The sequence below is a fragment of the Phyllobates terribilis genome, unplaced genomic scaffold (genome assembly GCF_046119375.1).
Source record: "Phyllobates terribilis strain yellow unplaced genomic scaffold, ASM4611937v1 Scaffold_11__3_contigs__length_659146591, whole genome shotgun sequence".
Classification (NCBI taxonomy): Eukaryota; Metazoa; Chordata; class Amphibia; order Anura; family Dendrobatidae; genus Phyllobates; species Phyllobates terribilis.
The window spans coordinates 345,816,459-345,836,884 of NW_027362771.1; the positions used below are offsets into that span (position 1 = coordinate 345,816,459).

Genomic DNA, 20,426 nt, shown 5'->3' on the forward strand with positions numbered 1-20,426 from the left:
GGTGATTGTTCTGCCGGCAGCCATCTTTCCCATGTACAGGAATGCTCGCTCTGCAGAGCTTTCCTATGTTCTCTATGAGAGTCACTGTAAGACATCCCTGGTGGAAATTCATCATGGAGAACCAAAACGATTGTCAGTCTGAAATAGGACACGTTATATCCTTAACTCTCACGACAGCCATCTGTCCAGGGCCACATACAAATTGGACTGTTGGCCAAAGTTAGTCTAATATATACGGGGGGGGTCTTATACAACCCCTGGCAAAAATTATGGAATCACCGGGCTCGGAAGATGTTCATTCAGTTGTTTAATGTTGCTGAAGAAAACCAGATCACAGACATGGCACAAAACTAAAGTCATTTCAAATGGCAACTTTAGGGCTTTAAGAAACACTAAAAGAAATCAAGATAAAAAATGTGGTACTCAGTAAGGATAATTTTTTTCAGACCAAGCAGAGGGAAAAATTATAGAATCGCTCAATTCTGAGGAAAAAATTATGGAATCATAAAAAAACAAACACACAAAAGAACACTCCAATACATCACTAGTATTTTGTTGCACCACCTCTGGCTTTAATAACAGCTTGCAGTCTGAGGCATGGACTTAATGAGTGACAAACAGTACTCTTCATCAATCTGGCTCCAACTTTCTCTGATTGCTGTTGCCAGATCTGCTTTGCAGGTTGGAGCCTTGTCATGGACCATTTTCTTCAACTTCCACCAAAGATTTTCAATTGGATTGAGATCCGGACTATTTGCAGGCCATGAAATTGACCTTATGTGCCTTCTTTCAAGGAATGTTTTCACAGTTTTTGCTCTATGACAGGATGCATTATCATCTTAAAAAATAATGTCATCATCCCCAAACATCCTTTCAATTGATGGGATAAGAAAACTGTCCAAAATATCAATGTAAACTTGGGCATTTATTGAAGATGTAATGACAGCCATCTCCCCACTGCCTTTACCTGACATGCAGCTCCATATCATCAATGACTGTGGAAATTTGCATGTTCACTTCAAACAGTCATCTTTATAAATCTCATTGGAACGGCACCAAACAAAAGTTCCAGAATCATCACCTTGCCCAATGCAGATTCGCGATTCATCACTGAATATGACTTTCATCCAGTCATCTACAGTCCACGATTGCTTTTCCTTAGCCCATTGTAGCCTTGTTTTTTTCTGTTTAGGTGTTAATGATGGCTTATGTTTAGCTTTTCTGTATGTAAATCCCATTTCCTTTAGGCGGTTTCTTACAGTTCGATCACAGACATTCACTCCAGTTTCCTCCCATTCGTTCCTCATTTGTTTTGTTGTGCATTTCCTGTTTTGGAGACATATTGCTTTAAGTTTCCGGTCTTGATGCTTTGATGTCTTCCTTGGTCTACCAGTATGTTTGCCTTTAACAACCTTACCAAGTTGTTTGTATTTGGTCCAGATTTTAGACACAGCTGACTGTGAACAACCAACATCTTTTGCAACATTGCATGATGATTTACCTTCTTTTAAGCGTTTGATAATCCTCTTCTTTGTTTCAATTGACATCTCTCATGTTGGAGCCATGATTCATGTCAATCCACTTGGTGCAGCAGCTCTCCAAGGTGTGATCACTCCTTTTTAAATGCAGACTAACGAGCAGATCTAATTTGATGCAGGTGTTAGTTTTGGAAATGAAGATTTACAGGGTGATTCCATAATTTTTTCCTCAGAATTGAGTGATTCCATAATTTTTTTCCCTCTGCTTGGTCTGAAAAAAATTACCCTTACTGAGTACCACATTTTTAATCTTGATTTCTTTTAGTGTTTCTTAAAGCCCTAAAGTTGCCATTTGAAATTACTTTAGTTTTGTGCCATGTCTGTGATCTGCTTTTTATCAACAACATTAAACAATTGAATGAACATCCTCCGAGCCCGGTGATTCCATAATTTTTGCCAGGGGTTGTAGGTGAGACAAATAGGGAGCACTCACTATGTGTGTATGTGAGGCATTAAGCACCCACAATACCTAAAAATACAGTAGATCCTGCTTACATTGCTGGAACAAACTAAGCCAATCCCATTTCACACAGGCATTACTGAATACGGATTTACTAAAATGTAATGACTTCACTAGCAGCCATTACCTACCTGAGTTGATACTTGATAAGCTACATATGCATTCATACCGTCACCTAAAAGAAAGGAATAATTATTACCAACATTGCTAATTAACCTTGATAACATTAAACAATGCTCTAAGTATCATAGCACAAGATCAGTAGCCAACATGATTGAAGGTGTTGTCCAGCCTATGTAAAAACATTACTGGGATAAATATAACAAATCAGACAAACTTACCTATTATCACCCTTGTGGCTGCAGGGCAGGTCAGGTCACTTATAGAGGAAATTACTTTACCATTCTTCAGTCAAAGGACTGCTGAGGCCTATGATCGGCCGTAAGGTTGCAAGAACAGCGTGCCATCAGAGAAACATTCAAACAGCATGCCATTTCTATTCAGTTGCAGCCAATCACAGGCCTCTTCGTTTACTGTTCCAGTGGAGACCACAGGAGATGCCTGCATTCAATCCACAGGGATGAGAGCAGGTGAGTAGGTTTAATTTTGTTTTTACACGACCTATGCTCCCAGCATAAACACATGCTTGTATATCTACCGTATCCAATCAGTTCTCCAGGGAATTTTTACTAATCACAAACTACATAGAATATAATTAACAGTCTTCCGGGGCAGAGAACACAAAAGCGCTCACCAATCTTCTCTGGATCTGTGATACTGATGTTTAGCTCAAACTGATCCTCCTGTTCTTCCTCTTCTAACTAAAAGCAAGGAGAAAGTCAATAAGCAATCAGAGTACCGTGCCATGTCTTCCTCCCATCTGCCTCTTGAGTTATCACTTATTTCAGATGACCAAAACACGCAAAAAGTTGTAGCAGTGTCCAAAAAATGATGGATTTAATTCTGTTTTGTTTTTAACAAGGTATCCATTTATATAATTTTGAGTAATTTTGTAAGGTAGCAAATTTCAGTTAAATGTTTTGTTTGCTTATATTTTATTTTTCTAGGGTTAGGGATAATCTACCAAAAGTGGAATTTATTTCTGCACTGTCAGATTAGTAAGATCAGACCAACACAGTGACAGATTGATCTATACGATGGCGAAACAGCAAATTTCTATGTTGCAGCATCTTACAGGCTGCTGAAAAAGGAAGAAAATCAATTTAATGATGGAGTTTTTTTTTTAGCTTTCTTTATTTTCTGCCTTATGTAAGCGTGTGTAATGGTGGCTGTTGCTTCTGGGATAAAGGCACATGATTCTGTTGCAGATTACCTCGTCATATGTTTTTTGCTTGGAGGTAGCAGACGCAGCTGCAATAAGTGCTGGGGTACTAAGAGGAGTCTCCTTTTTCTGATTGTTACGTGAGCTGTCCACGGAAAGCTTGACAGTAGATTCTGTAGACAAAAATATAACCGTACAGAAAAAAAAGGGACTAAATTCAAGGTTTTAGTTTCATTATATCTGCCTGTTGTAGATGAGGAATTAGTAGCAATCACTTTACCACACAAGAAGAAGAACCAGCTTGTACTCTATTATAATCTAGGCAATGATCAGAAGCTATCAGCCTAGGGTCCTACCTAAGGGTATGTGCACACGATGCAGAAATGAAGCAGAAAATTTCTGCATCATTTCTGCATCTCCCTGGCAGAAAAAATGCATGCGGATTGTACATGCGTTATTCCTGCGGAATACATGCGGATTCACATGCGTTTCGGCATGCGGATTGACAAGCGCTTTCCAGGCGATTTTAGCATCACTTGGAAAGTGCTTGACAACTTGGTCACACTATATAAATCCATGCAACCGCCATGGATTTATATAGTGTGACCATATAAGAATGTTTAAAAAAAAAAAAAAAAGCTATACTTACCCTCCGATGGCCCGGCATGTGCTGCCGCGTTCGTTCCTGGCTTGTTCCTGGCTGCCGGGATATCGCGAGACACTGCGCTGAAGGGCCTGCGGTCACATGACTGTGACGTCACCGAAGGTCCTTCAGTCTTGCACGCGAGCAGAGGGAAGGAGACCGGGGGCCGTCAGAAGGTGAATATATCTTTATTTTTTATTTTATTCTTGTTTTACAGCTTTTTAAATGGTACCTGGGTGTGGAGGAGAGTCTCATCTTCTCCACACTCGGGTACCATCCGCACATTAGAACGCGCCAATAACGCAAGTACAAATGCAGTCTTGCGGAATTGGCGCGTTCTAATGCAAGTCAATGGCGGCGAAAACGCCGCGTTTACACAAAATTAATTGACATGCTGCGGATTTTTGAGCGCAGCGTTTACGCTGCGGAAAAATCCGCATCATGGGCACAGCACATGCGGATTTCAATTGGGGAACACTGCTGCCCTTCTACCATGCGTTTTTAATGCTTTTCCGCGGCGTTTACGCAGCTGCAAAAACGCCGTGGAAACGCATTAAAAACGCATCGTGTGAACTCAGCCTAAGGCTACATTCAGTATCCGTATGTTACCATCTGAGGGAAACAGACACCCAAATTACATCCATTTTTTTCAGGGCTGTGGAGTCAGTAAGACAAACCTCAGACTCCTCAATTTCCCTGACCCCGACTCACTACTGAGCGTGTACATAAAGTGCAGCACAGATTCATCTCAACTAAAAGCCAAGATCCTCAGATCAGGAACAGAACAGATATTTACAGGACATTTCATATCTATCCCAAATTCTTATGAAAAAATTTACAGCACATTCTGCACTGTACTACTGTACCCCATTTATTATATACCATAGTTTAGGAGTCGGTCCATTTTATACAGACTCCACCAAAAAGCACACTGGCTCCACAGCCCTGTTTTTTTATCCATTGTCTTTACAATTTCTTGAAACTTAGATGGAACTCTGAAGTTCAGTGCCTTCAATTTTTTATCCATTTTATGTGGATCTCTATAGACTTTAATGGAGGAGTCTAATCCGCCAAATGGATGAGGAAAGGACATGCCCTGAGTCTTACGGATCGGATAAATGGATCTATGAAAGTCTATGGGTCCATGGGTTTCCACAACAGCAGATGTTGAAGGAAAGCCAATAGAAGTTAGATTGATTAAAGGACTCAGAAAAATATCTATCACCTACGGGCAACACAACAAAACACATCACTGCTCTGTGCGCTCTTCCAGGATAGTTTCCTGTATAAATAGCAGTCACCTTATTCAATAGGAAGAAATTGGCAACAACACAACTTTAAGGCAGTGACCCCACAGTGCAGGGAGAGCAGTGTAAACATATCTGGGGAGATGGTCATGTAGGTTGCAGGACCAAGTAATTATGTTTTAGAGGGGTGTTATCAAGTTCTTAAATTGCTTTAATTAGTTAGAAACCATGAAAATAAGCAGGTTTACAATGGACTTGCTTATTCTATCTGCTGTTGTTCTCCTGCAATGAGGGATTGATTTAATCTTTTATATAGTGTACAGCTGGTTTCCATGGAGCATGGCTTCCAGACCCTGGCCAAGTGCATGCAGTAGTTACATTTCAGGACAGGGGTTAACTCTTAGCATCCCAGTTAGCGCTCTCAAGTATCTTGATTTCTATGCAGCAGTAAGCAGCTCATTCCCCTCATCCCTCCTCTCCCTTTCATCTGAAGAGATGCAGTTCTAAATCACCTCCCTGGAAGCTGGTCTCCTAATCACTGCTCTTGCAGTCTGACCTATATGCTTGTTCAAATGCTTTTTTAATCTCTGTGTAAATACAGGTATAACCGTGTAGACTCAGAACAAACCAATGATAGCTGAAGGTGTTATAGTAGAACTTGTATTGGGCTTTATAGCTCTACCAATACTACAGTTCTATTCACCAGAGCGGTCACTCAAGAAGGAGAGCTGCCCTGCTAAGAAAAGGAAATTGCATTGCTCTGAACTGCTCATGAGACAACTTGAGAATGCCTCTTTAATGACAAAGGCACAGCAGCCCTGAGTGCCCAGAAGGCAGCCTCTTCATGGGCAGTGCCTATCCATCTGCTCAGCAATGGCTCTATTGGTCTCCTGATTGAGTGCTTGATCTGTCACTTGTTTTGCAATCACCCTACAAACATTTACACTGCTCTCATTGTTCTTTATATAGTGCTGTTATCAGATGTCAGATTCCCTTAATAGGAGTATTCCAGTCTTATAAAGGGAAGGTTTATTACTATGCAATCACTAATGATTGAAAGGGGTCCAATTTCAGATTTAGCGCTGTGGCCCCACAGAGAGGTCACAGAAATTCCCTGTACAGTGCCTGTATGGGGAGGGGGTCTTGCATGAAATGGAGAATTGTTAAATGTCCGTTTTTCAGTATTTCCTATTGTAGTGCACTTCTACAACTGAATTTATAATGGAAAATAGCAGTATTATTGTAATGCTGAAACATTTTTCAATGCTAGTAGCAATCTTCCAAAAGCATCACAAGTTTGTAATTGCATATTTATTCATGGGAAATCTCTCACTGGTCCAAGAACAGCACATATAATATAATCTGGGTATTTTTGTGGCTTCTGGTGCGATAAAGGTTTGCGCAGAATTTCTTGTCTACATCAGGGCGGTACACAACTTGGTGCGCCACTAATAAGCTGGTCAGACGGGTGGGGGACAAAAGTAAGGCCACCTTTACTTGACCATAAACTGCCATATTCAGATGATAGACTGAAATTCCCTCATTCTGCACCCATACCAGGCCAACTAGCAGATATAAGAAAGCAATGTGCAGTACTATCCCTTTTCAGGAATATACAGTATAGTGCTATAGTACTACAAAACTCGTATGTATACCTGCAAACAAATCCTGGTCCTCATCATCCAGGAACAGTCCATTTTCTTTTGACATTTCTTGGACCACCTCCTTCTGGGGGACTGGAGTAATCACTTCTTTGCTCTAAAACATTGAAGGAAACAGACCAAATAAAGGAAGGTATCACGTTTATAGACACAAAGGTTACAAACAGGATCTGAGTAGCAGGTTTTCCATATTAGCTCTAGGATGTATCCAGTATTACATTTCAGTTATACTGGTTAGACAAGCCAACGAGGAAGAAGCACGCTTTACTAAAGAACTAAAACAGCTAAGTGCTCACCAAATACAACCACAAGTACCAAGTAGATGGATTAAAAGCTCATTTAGATGTCTGATTTTCATGTACGCATTCAAACCGTGCTTTTCTAGGTCAGTGTTTTTTTCAGGCTCTGTGTCCACAAAAGAAAAAAAAAATCATGGAAACAAGTCTATTTTTGATCCGAGACACAGATCAAAATCCCCCATACAAGTCTATGGGTCCCATCCACGTGAAGTCTGTTTTTAACATTATAATGGATAGAAGAATCTTTGCAATTTTACTTTTTGAATACGAGACAAAAAAAAATAACACTGATGAATTACTGAAACACTGGCCAAACACTGATGAAATACGGATCCAAAACATACCATATTTACATACAGACTCTTTATTGTAAATTTCCATCATTTTTTAACTGCCGTTTATATAAAAAAAAAAAAAAAAAAAAAAAAAAAAAAGAAAAAGCTAAAACATTTTACGGAAGAGCAACAATGCACGGCAAAATGCATGTGGCTTTGACATACAGTACTTGATTATTAGGAAAGCAGCGGAAAATATAAATAATTAATTATATTTAACTTTAAAAACACCACATGACATGAATAAATGTAAGGCTGGGAAACGAGAAGGAAAAAGTTAAAGGGGTTATATAACATTTTTTTATGGATGGCTTATCTATAGGATAGGTCATCAATATTTTATTGGTGGGGGTCGCGACACCCAGCACCTTCTCATATCAACTGTTCCCGATACCGTTGGGATGTGCTGAGTTGCGAAGCTGCAATATAAAAGTCCCGGACAACCCCTTTAATATCTGGATGACAAAGACCTATACAATTGCAGGACAATAAATTATAATTTGCTAAAAAAGGGTATGTGCACACAAGAAAAAAAAGCTGGCATTCTCCTGAAGCATCTTCTGTTTCAGAACCTCTGCTGGTAGACTGGCATTTATAACACACCACGTGTACATACCCCGAAAAGCAAAGAGTGACAAAACCTAATTGGCAATATTGGTCACAGATACTCACAATACATGTGTTTTGTTAGGTCTTTTTTAATACTTGATTACTTTTTCATGATCCATTTTAATTCAAAAAGAGTTTTTAATCTATATATTTTATTTTTTCTATCAGGCAGGGTTGTGGAGTCAGAGAGTCTGTGTCCATTTTGGTAGTCGGTATAAAATGGATCGACTCAGACTCCTAAAATATATAATACATTGGGTTTATTAGTACAATGCAGTATGTGATGTAAATGTTTTCATAAGAATTTGGGAAAATTATGAAATGTTCTATAAATGTCTGTTCTGTTTCTGATCTAAGGATCTCGGCTTTTAGTTGAGATGAATCCGTGCTGCACTTTATGTACACGCTCAGCAGTGAGGCTGTGGAGTCGGAGTCAGGGAAATTGAAGAGTCGGTGGCTTGGCTTACCGCCTCCACAGCCTTGCTATAAGGCACTGTCTCTAAAGAGACACACACTGGCCACTAGATTGTTTTAGGCCTCTGACATCCACTCACTATTAATCAGTTTTTCTCTCATGCTGTTTCTCAATCTTCTGCTATCAGTTAGTGAAAAACGCATAGCATTAGGCTTCTACTAGGATGCCATCCATGTGCTGTCCAGGTTTTTCATGGCCCCTTAGATTTGAACGCGTGATTTTGACCTGTGAATCAAATTAAAATTGGACACGTCTGATTTCTTTTTTTTTGGGCACATATTCAATCCGCAAAACAGAGTCATGTCAACAGCCCTATAGAATATAATGGTTCCGTGATCCATCCATGAAAAACAGCCCTAGAAGAAGCAAGTGAAACGCAGGCTTCCAAATGAGGCCTAATTCTCTTTGTGTTTGTAACCCTCAGTTTTTTTGAGGCACTCAAAAACAATGAGTGTTTCCATACAAAAACGGTTTTAAAAAAAATGCTCCTTCCATGTAGCTTTTTTTCTAACCAGAAGCGTTTTTTTGGTATCGCTTCTTGAAGGGTTTGATTAACATTTTCCGAAGCGCTATCTGTAAATGTTTTGTAAACATTTTAACGCTTTTTCACATGAGCAATTTTATCATATTTTATTTAAACCCATTAAGCAAAACACTCAAAGATACTAACTTTGTGGTGTCCTTCCAGTCTTCTCATTTACTTCTATTGTACAGCATGGCGTGGATCCATAATGGAAAACGCCTGATGAATGTTCACTTCCTTTATAACTTGGCATTTTTAAAAAACATGAAGCTAATAAAAAAAAAATTTCAGAAAACTGAACGTATGAACAGTAGTGATGAGCGGGCACAAATGCTCGGGTGCTCGAAGCTTGGGTCGAGCACATTGGAATACTCGGGTGCTCGACCCGAGCAACGAGCCCAATGTAAGTCTATGGGAAACTCGAGCATTTTTCTGGCGGTCCCCCCCTGCGGTCTGCAGAAGGTCAAAAATTGCCCAAATCGATGGGAACGGTGCTCAATTAAACGTCAGGCAGGCAGAATATATAGGCAGACAGGGTATATAGGAGGGTGCATGAAAAACATAGCAGGGCACTTGGAACACACTAGTGCCCTCCGATTTTCATGCACCAGTCTCTTTAAAAAAGCCGGCCGCCTTCCCAGGCTTCAAACATCTGCCCCAGCCGTCTGCTTAACCTCCGCTAGAGACTAAAATTAGGGGGAACCCCACGCCAATTTTTTTTTTTTTTTATAAATCCTTTATTTTAACACTAAATGACAAGTACAGTAACCAACACTGTCACTGTACTTATTATATATGTGACCGACATGTTTCTATCTATCTAAGCTATGTGTGATGCTCTATTCTTTCTGTTCTAAATTGTCGGGTACCGGTGTATGTCGCTGATGAATTGCCGGCTTTTCATGTTTCACTGTGAGCACTGTTCCCATCAATTTGAGCAATCACTGTAATGCCACAACCACCATGGCTGTGACATTACAGTGAGTGGCAGACAATCCCTGCATGATTGGTGCTCTAAATAGTGGCAAACATGCAGGACGGGGACCCGAGCCCCCGCCCGAGCATCTCGAAAGTACTCGGTGAGCTCCGAGCATCTCGAGTACGGAGATGCTCGGGCGAGTACCGAGCAGTGGAGAGCATGCTCGCTCATCACTAATGAACAGCAATTAATTTTTTAGAGATGAATCGGAAGTCTTTCAGGCGTTTTTGAGCAATTTGTCAGGTATTTTTTTGAGTGGACCTGCTCCAAAAGACTCCTCAAATACTGTGTCATACAGCCTTGCTATAAATTTCTCATGGGTCTCCGTTCTATGGTCTGCCATGTTTAAATGCACCAAATAGACCATAGTGACAACAGGCACATAATGCTGAAACCTCTGGATCATAGCATCTAACAGCTGTGTTGGGATGTTCATTTCGTTAAATGAAATGTCGTGAAAGAAAAGTCACTGTGGCCTTATCCTTCCTCAATAGGGAGCATCAACTTTTTCCCATTTCATTTTATTAATTGTTGAAGATCAGAAGAGTTTTTGAGTGGTCACAGAAATGGCACTACGGTCTTGATGAGAAAAAACACAAAATTTGAGCTTGGTTTAAAGTTGGTATACATGCAGCACATAAATGCATGTTTCACAATGGCCATGATTCAGAAAATCCTACAAGAAGCAAAATGAAGATAAGCCCTGCTGTAAAAAAATAAAAAGCAAGTGCATTTAAATAAAATAGGGTTCTTAATAAGTAGTAACACTGTTTTTGATCAAAAATAGTATAAAAGCCATCCCACCATCGACAAGGTGAACCCGTTCGGGATGGTCCTACACTGTCTAATATTAAAAACCTTACCATATGTCAAAGTTGACCTCCGTGTGAATAAGGGCATACAAAGGACTGGGTCCCGAACTATGAACACCAGCCTAGGAAAGCTTTCTAAATGTATTATCCAGCTCTAGGAAGGGAGGCCACATCCAGGTTTGCACAGAATGCAAAAAAACACAAAGCAAAAACACAACATTTGAGCTTGGTGAGGCGGTGTTGTGAAATTAGAGGCACTTGATTCATTAATCACAACTCTGAACGAATCAGGCACATCTTAAAAGTGGCGAGCGCCTTGCCACAAATCTTGCTCCAGTCAGACTTGAGGTGTAAAGCACGCCACAGCCTATCATGAATTAGGCCATGTTCACACGTTCAGTATTTATTCAGTATTTTACATCAGTATTTGTAAGCCAAAACCAGGAGTGGGTGATAAATACAGAAGTGGGGACGTGTTTCTATTATACTTTTCCTCTGACTGTTCCCCTCCTGGTTTTTGCTTACAAATACTAAGGTGAAAAAAAACCTCACCAAATACTCAACATGTGAACGTAGCCTACAGCAAGTGGATGTCGCCAAGCCCCGTCCCAGCTCCACCACTTGGCGTAGCTAAGCTGGCTGAAACTGGCACAAAAACTCCAAAAGTCGCAAAAATTTGGGCACAACGTCATATTAGGCAAAAATATTTCAACTTTTCTAAGAGTTTTACACCAAATTTCTGGTGTAAACACTTTGATGAATTGGGGGATACATATATTTTTTTAAAGGGATTGGAGCTAAATGAGGGACTCCAAGACTCTGACCCCCTAGAGAACCACTGACTGAAAGGATGTAGAAAAATGGGGAAGATTTATCAAAACTGCAAGTATCTTTGTGGACTATGAGGGAGTGCACACTATAGAATTGGGGAAACTTATAACACTGGTGAAAAGAAAGCTTTCTATGTTGCCCTTAGCACAGCACAGGTTTCTATTTTGATTTTGCTCTTGAAAGACAGTTTTTCTTTATACCAGTTTTACAAATCTCCCCCACACAGTGTGAACGCCCTCTCATAGTCCACCGGAGATGCCTGCATGGTTCGTTTAGCCTATAAAGACAGGAGGAAAAATAAACCTTGCTGTGTACTAAAGACAAATATTCTGACAGATCTGGTAAAACTGCAAACACAAATGTCATGAACATCAGATGTTCAATCTCCAGTAGTTCCCATTCAAGCTCGTGGTTTTAAAATAACGTTCTAAAAAACTTTTTACAATTATGGTAGAGATTTTTTTTACTTTATGTTGTAAGGAAAGCTTTTATTTATTTTTTATGGGGGAAAAAATGTAATTTTAATCTGCTAGCTATTGATGCGCATGTCCCCACAGAGCTTATATAGCATTTCCAACAGAAGGAAGAAAAAAAATCAGACGTACAAGATGTTGCATTACCCTTGTGGATGCAAAAATAAAACAAAAATGTATTCAGTACTCTCATCATTTTCTTCTTCACCTTTCCTAAAGGAAAAAGAGAGACCTGTATTGCCAGAAAAAATGGACATGGTAAAAATCAACATGTCCAATCCATCTACCTCCGACCAGACTGGAGTTGAGGGACAGCCAGAAGGTCTCCATATAAAGAAGATCACCTGCATTATTCTGACGTCTATATCAAGCCAAAAGCCATGTTCATACGCAAGGTAAATACTGCACTTTATCTGCTGCAGGTTTCCGTACTAGAATATGCAACAACAATCTTCTCTGATTAATGTGCTGTTGCAGCATTTTCCCCTTTGATGCGCTTTGGATGCAGATTTGAAGAAGCATTTTTAATGTGTTTTTATTACAGAAAATCTTTGACTCGGCACTTGAAAATGCAATCGAATTCTTTTCACATGCATTTCGTTCAGGCTCCCCATAAAAGGCTATAGAGCAAAAATTTGTAATCGGGAACTGTATATATGATTTGGACAACTGTGTTTTGCTGTACTCTTGTCAATCGTGAATGTCCCTACAGTGTGACACTGGCAGCACTGATTGAACAGAATGTGTGTAGGGACATTCCTCTTCACAAGTTGAAATGCTCGATTACTAATTTTGCATTTCTATAAAGATTGTGACCTAAAAAACAAAACAAGGAAAAAAAAAAAACAAAAACTCAAACTTATTTAAATGGTTCATATTATGATGATAGCATTCCCCATGAATCATAAATGATGGCCATTATACTGTCATGTGAATCTAACCTAAGGGTATTTCCATTGACCGAACATGCAGACTTTGTCGTGGAGCTGCATGTGGAAAATGATCATTTCATTTATTCTTCCCAGTGAAGTGGGAAGAATAAACGAAACCCCAAAACCTATAGAAGGGGGAATAAGGAAGGGTGCAAATGTGGGTTGCGTAAAATTATATTACCGGTAAGTAATTATCATTTTTCCCATCCCCATGACAGCACCAAATAAAGAGATAACAAAGAAGTCCTTAGGGAGGGACCACTGCTTGAAGAACCTTTCTCCCAAAGGAAGGATCAGAAGCACCCAAATCCAACCGGTAGTGTTTAAAAAAGGTGGATGGTGAAGACCAATTGCCGCCGTCCAAATTTGTTCAAGAGAGAGGTATTGGCCCTTTCTGCCCATGAGGTAGATACCGCTCTTGTAGCATGAGCTTTTAAATTTTCAGGAGCCTTAAGAATAGGCTAATGAAACTGCCGATCTAACCGATCTAACCCATCTAGCCAGGGTCCCTTTAGATGCCATCTGGACTTTTTTTTTTTTGGACACTGAAAAAGAAAAAAGAGGCAGTTTTCCACCATATAGACATGTTTTTAAGCATTGAATCAAACACCTACTGACATCTAAAGAATAGAATCTAGCCTCCTTAGAATCATAGAATGTTAAGAGTTGGAAGGAGCCTCCAGGGTCATAGTGTCCAACCTCCTGCTCAGTGCAGGATTCACTAAACCATCCCAGACAGATGTCTGTCCAGCCTCTGTTTGAAGATGTCCATTGAAGGAGAACTCACCACCTCTCATGGCAGCCTGTTCCACTCACTAATCACCCTCACTGGTCAAAAAGTTTTTTCTAATATCTAATCTGTTTATTCTCCCTTTCAGTTTTATTCTATTGCTTCTCGTGTTTTCATGTGCAAATGAGAATAATGATGATCCCTCTACAATGTGACAGCCCTTCAGATATTTGTAGACAGCTATTAAGTCTCCTCTTAGCTTTCTTTTTCCCAGATCCTTTAACCGTTCCTTGTAGGGCATAGTTTCTCTTAAAAGGGGTATTCCCATCTCAAAGATCCTCTCTCAATGTGCAGTAGGTGTAATAAAAATATTAGCAAATATCTCCAATTAGAAATGTAGTATAGTATTTTTGATTCACTATCTCTTACCTCATGTGCAGGCATTGCAGGACCTTAGGTATCCATGGTTACGACCACTAGCAATTAGCTAACTATCAGTGGACATAACCATGGATGCCTAAGGTCCTGTGATGCCTGCACATGAGGTAAGAGATAGCGAATCAAAAATAAAATACTACATTTCTAATTGGAGATATTTGCAAATATTATTATTACACCTACGACATATTGGGATAGGATCTTGGAGATGGGAATACCACTTTAACTTGCTCCAGTTTTTCAATGTCTTTTTTTTTAAATGTGGTGCCCAGAACTGGACATAGTATTCCAGATGAGGCCTGGCCAAGGATTATTAGAGGGGAATAATTTCTTCATGTGATCTAGACTCTATGCTTCTCTTTAGGCATCCCACAACTGTGTTTGCCTTTTTTGCTGCTGCATCACACTGTTGACTCATGTGCAGTCTGTGATCTATTAGTATACCAAAGTCTTTTTTCATAAGTGCTGTTGCTTAGCTGTATTCTGTAAATGTAATTTTCGTTTTTCTTGCCCAAATGTAGTATTTTGCATTTCTCCCTGTTAAATACCATTCTATTAGTCACTGTCCATTGTTCAAGCTTATCTAGATCCTTCTGAATCCTTTCTCTGTCTTCTCTAGTGTTAGCTATCTGTCCTAGCTTTGCTTCGTCTGCAAATTTGATTTGTTTACCTTCAGTTTCCTTATCTAGATAATTTATAAAAATATTGAACCACACTGGGGCCAGGACAGAGTCTTGTGTACCCCACTTGAAAAAGTCTTCCAATTGGATGAGCAACCATTTATTACCACTCTGAGTACGATCACTGAGCCAGTTATGAATCCACCTAACGTAGCCTTGTCAAATACTTTATCAAATGCTTTCCTGAAGTCGAGATATAGTATATCTACGGCATTTCCCTGATCCACCCAGTCAGTGATTCCATCATACAAGGAAATTAGATTAGTCTGGCATGACTTGTTTGTTACAAACCCATGCTGGCTCTGGTTAATTACTGTATTCTTAAAACAAGTACTTACACACATGCTGTTTAATAATTTGTTTAAAGATTTGCCTGGCATAGAAGCAAGGCTTACTGGCTTGTAATTTTCTGGCTCCATCTTCTTTTCTTTTTTGAAGATAGGGACATTTGCCCTTCTCCAATCTTCTGGGACTTCTCCTGTTCTCCAGGATTTTTCAAACATTCTGGCTAGTGGTTCTGCAATTTCCTCAGCTATATCTTTCAGTACCCTAGGATGTAATTCATCTGTACCAGGAGATTCAAATTCATTTAATTAGCTAAGTGTTCAGTCACCCTCTTTCAGTTTATAGATATTGTGGATGCTTTTATTTATTCGATAGCACCATGAAGATCAGTTGATGTTATAATTGCTTTATTAGAAAACACAGATGCAAAATAGGAAGTTTGGCCTTCTCATCATTTTTGACCACTTCAACCTTTTCATCCTGTAAAAATCCTATAGCATTTTTGACTTTTCTTTTGCTTTTGACATACCCCTAAAATCCTTTATTGCTTCTGGTCTCCCTTGCAAGCCTCACTTCATTACAGCCTTTAGCTCTTGCCAACGCTTGCCCTGCATTCCCTGCAGACAGCATTATATTCTTCTTTAGATATGCCCCTCTCTTTCCATTTAATATACATTTCTTTTTTCCTTTTTAACAAGTGTTTAACTTCTGTGGTCATCCATCCTGGTCTCTTTAAATGCTTCCGATTCGTTCTTTTCAGGATTGTTACTGACTGTGAAATTGAGAATTTCATTTAGCAAAATCTCCCCCTTTCTTGAACATTTCTGTCCTTTAGAGCATTTAGCCATTGGACCTTTCATACCCTCTTTCGGAGTGCATTAAAATCTGCCTTTCTGTAGTCCAACCTTAGAGTCTGAGTCCTCGTTGGTCTTCTTCCTCTTGTAATCCAAAATTCGAGGACAGCATGATCGCTGCCTCCTAAATTCCCAGCCACCTTTACTTCCTCAATTATTTACTCCCTGTTTATAAGGATTAGATCCAAGATGGCCAATCCTCTTGTTCTCTCTTCTACTCCTTGAAATATAAAGTTGTTAGCGAGAGAAGATAATTTTCTGGAACCATTTATTTTGCCTGAGAGAAATTCCCAACAAATATCTGGATAGTTAAAATCTCCCATGATCACTACATCATACTTATTTTTTGAGAACAAATACATCTGATGTAAAAAAAGAGTTCATCCATATCTTCAGTCTGTCCAGGTGGCCTATCGTAAACACCAACCATAGTGTCCTTTTTTCTTCTCCTCCTTCTCATTCTTGGGGTCATTACAAAAAGAGGGTAATATAATCTCGAGACCTATGAAAGGTTGAGGACACCTTAGAGAGAAAAGCTGAGGCCGGTCTAATCACCACTCTGGATAGTTTTAAAGGTTAGAACTTTAAGCTGTGTTTCGGCTAGCGGCTTCAATGGGAATCTAGTTAGAACATCTAAGACTAACTTGGGGTCCCATGGTGGAACCACGGGTCTACACCTGTCCACTGACAGTATGAGCCTCACTACCCATGGGTGGTCAGCAATTTTCTGGTCAAAAAGAATGCACAAGGCTGATATCTGTACCTTAAAAGGTGTTAAAGACCGTCATAATTTCAGGACTTTCTGGAAGAATTCAAAAATCCTAGTCCATGATATTGGGTCATTCACAAAGGGATTTACATTTGAGAAATTTAAAAACCTTTTCCAGACTCTTGCATATTTTTTGTTAACGTCTTCCTATACCCCATGAGGGTAGAAAATAGATTTTTGGAAAATGCTTTTGATTTAGGGAGCTGCCACTCAAATGCCACGCTGTCAGTTGTAAATTTCTTATAACGGGGTATAAGACTGGACCCTGAGAAAGGAGGCCAGGAATTTCCAGAACCTATGAATCTCCCACGGCCATGTTCCCTTGGGCCAAAAGGGTGCCATTAAGATTACTTCGGCTTGGTCCGACCAAATCTTCCTTAAAACTAATGGAATCAGGGAGATTGGCAGGAAGGCATAAGCTAAGCCCTGAAACCATTTGAGTAGAAAAGCATTTTACCCACAGGGGGATTCCTTAGGATCTAGGGAAAAAACGTTGGCACCTTCCGATGGCCGTCTATGGTTGCAAAAAGGTTTATCAGAGACTGACCCCATAATTAGACTATTTTCTTAACTATTGCATGGTTCAATGACCATTTATCCTGACTTAACTGGAGGCAGCTTAGATAGTTTGCTTTGATATTGTCCTTTCCCTTTAGATAATCTGCTGATAGCGATAGAAGATTTTCCTCTGCCACCGCCATGAGTTTCCCTGTTTCGGTCATCAGAGACCTGAACCATGTGACCATTGCTTGTTTATATAGAACATTACGGGTCCTGTTGTCTGAAAGAATTTTCACATTCTAGTCCAGGTAGGGCTTCTACCAGAGCCAACCTAACAGTGGTTAGTTCCTTCAGATTTTAGGATGCTTGTCTCAGAGCCAGTGACCAATAACCTTGAAAAGTTCTGTCCTCCAGATGTGCCCCCCAAGCGAAAGGACTCGCATCTGTGGTGATAACTGATAGATTCAAGATTTCCCAGGAACTCCTTGTAAGAGATTCTCCTGACAGAGCCAAACTAGGGACTCCCGAGTGTTTTTTTAATTCTCTTGTCTAGGCGTCGCCTGCATCTTTTTTCTGCTTCCAGAACCTCCCACTGAAGCGTTCTGAAATGAGCTTGTCTCATACAAGTGCCAGAATGCACAAAACTCCCCTCAGCGAGATTATTGGATTCCCGATCAGACTGGAAACAATGCCAGTTATTTTGTCTACTTTTGCTTCTGGAAGAAAAGATCTCTACACTAATCCAGAAGACTTCCCCAAAAAACTTGTCTCTGCTCCGGAATCACCTTTGATTTTTTCGCATTTACCAGCCATCCTAAAAGGAAGCTAGGATACTGGATACGTGTTTTACCGCCTGACTGCAGTCCAGCCTGGTCTTTCCAACTATCAGGAAGTTATCTAAATATGGGATGAACAATACGTCTCTTTCTCTGATATGGGCCGACATCTCTCAATTATCTTTGTGAACACTCTTGGGGCCATGGACAACCAGAAGGGAAGAGTCTGAAACTGATGATAGCCTCACTGGATATTTACTGCCACCACAAATTTCTGAAGGATAGTTAAGTGGTAATATGCATCCTGAAGATCTAATATTGTCATGTAGTATTTTGGAAAAATAAGTTTTACCTTTATTCCTATTGTTTCCACTTTGAAATGTTTGCCTTTTAACCCCTTAAGCCCCGGTGCATTTTCCGTTTTTGCATTTTCGTTTTTGCTCCCCTTGTTCCCAGAGCCATAGCGTTTTTATTTTTTGGTCAATATGGCCATGTGAGGGCTTATTTTTTGCGGGACGAGTTGTACTTTTCAACGCCATTACTAGTTTTACCATATCCTGTATGGTAAAACGGGAAAAAAATTCCAAGTGCGGTAAAATTGCAAAAAAAGTGCAATACCACAGTTGTTTTTTTATTTATTTTTTTTACCACGTTCACTGAATGCTAAAACTGACCTGCCATTCTTATTCTCCAGGTCATTACGAGTTCATAGACACCAAACATCTATAGGTTCTTTTATATTTAAGTGGTGAAAAAAAATTCCAAAATTTGGTAAAAAAAAAAAAAAAATAAGCACCATTTTCTAAGACCCGTAGCGTCTCCATTTTTCGTGATCTGGGGCTGGTTGATGGCTTATTTTTTGCGCGCCGGGCTGACGTTTTTATTGATAACATTTGGGGTAGATCCAATGTTTTGATCGCCCGTTATTGCATTTTATTGCAATTTTGCGGCGACCAAAAAACGTAATTCTGCCGTGTAGAATTTTTTTCTCGTTACGCCGTTTACCGATCGGATTAATTCTTTTTTTATATTGATAGATCGAGCGATTCTGAACGCGGCGATACCAAATATGTGTATGTGGGGTTTTTTTTTTTATATATATTTTATTTTGAATGGGGCGAAAGGGGGGTGATTTAAACTTTTATATTTTTTTTTATATTTTTAAAAACTTTTTTTTTTTTTTACTTTTTGCTTGCTTCTATAGTCTCCATAGGAGACTAGAAGCAGCAACTATCCGATCGCCTCTGCTACATACAGGGGACGAGCAGGTCTCCTGCATGCAGCAGAAATGGTCCTGTGCTATGAGCGCCGACCACTAGGTGGCGCTCATAGCGACAAGATCATGACAACCACAGGCGTCTGCTGCAGACCCTGGGTTGTCATGCGCGATCACGTGACGGGGTCGCCGGTGGGCGGGGCTTATGACGCGCTACCCGGAAGCGCGCGTTAAATGCTGCTGTCGGAGATTGACAGCGGCATTTAACATGTTAACAGCCGCGGGTGGATCGCGATTCCACCCGCGGCTGTTGCGGGCACATGTCAGCTGTAAGAATCAGCTGACATGTGCTCCGTTCAGTGAGGGCTCAGCGCAGCAGCCCTCACTGAACCGGGGGATCGCAAATATGCGTACTAATACGTCCCCGGTAAGTAAGGGGTTAAACAGATTTAAATCTTTTAGGTTCACAAAAGTTCTCAAGGGTAGGTCTTTTTTTTCAGTAAAAAGAGAAGACTATAGAATCCTCTCCCTTCTTCGGATTCCGGAAACTGAGTAAGGACCCCCTTCTGCACCAAGGACGGTAATTCCATTTCAAGTGATCCAAATTTGAATATTTTTTTACCTGATATCTTAGGATATTTATTTTGTTTGGTGTTTTTCAAGTGCTCATTTAGTGAATTAAAAAAAAAAAGTTTTGAAGTTTTATCTTCATTAGTTAATGTTTTAGAGATTTCTAAAGTTTTGAAAAAAACTGAATTTTGGACTTGTATGACTTTACACTTATCATATCTCGAGCTAAAATTAAGACAGAGATGGGAGAGGCATCACTTTGTTCAGAATTGTACAGGTTTTAATTTGATATGTCTCAAGACTATATTTGTTGATAGTGTTTTCGAGGAGTCAAATTCTAAATTTTGATGGGCGATTTCGGAAAAACTATATGTTAAATTTTTCAAAAAATGCATGTGTGTTACTTGTGTTCTTGGTTACATTTGTTCAGGGATTCAAGTTGGGATCTCCATAGGATCATATTTTGAAACATGATTTTTTTAAATACAGTCTCATGCTAAATTAAAAA

General features: G+C 39.8%; 1 protein-coding gene across 1 annotated transcript in view; it reads right to left on the reverse strand.

Annotated features, from left to right (window-relative positions):
* SNX1 (sorting nexin 1) overlaps nucleotides 1–20,426 on the reverse strand; it is a 73,836-nt gene that overhangs the window by 37,127 nt on the left and 16,283 nt on the right. The window contains exons 2-5 of the mRNA XM_073652840.1: nucleotides 6,826–6,928; nucleotides 3,332–3,453; nucleotides 2,753–2,819; nucleotides 2,130–2,173 (exon numbers count right to left, since the gene is read on the reverse strand). Coding sequence (XP_073508941.1) covers nucleotides 2,130–2,173; nucleotides 2,753–2,819; nucleotides 3,332–3,453; nucleotides 6,826–6,928 — 336 coding nt within the window. The remainder of the gene's footprint in view (nucleotides 1–2,129; nucleotides 2,174–2,752; nucleotides 2,820–3,331; nucleotides 3,454–6,825; nucleotides 6,929–20,426) is intronic.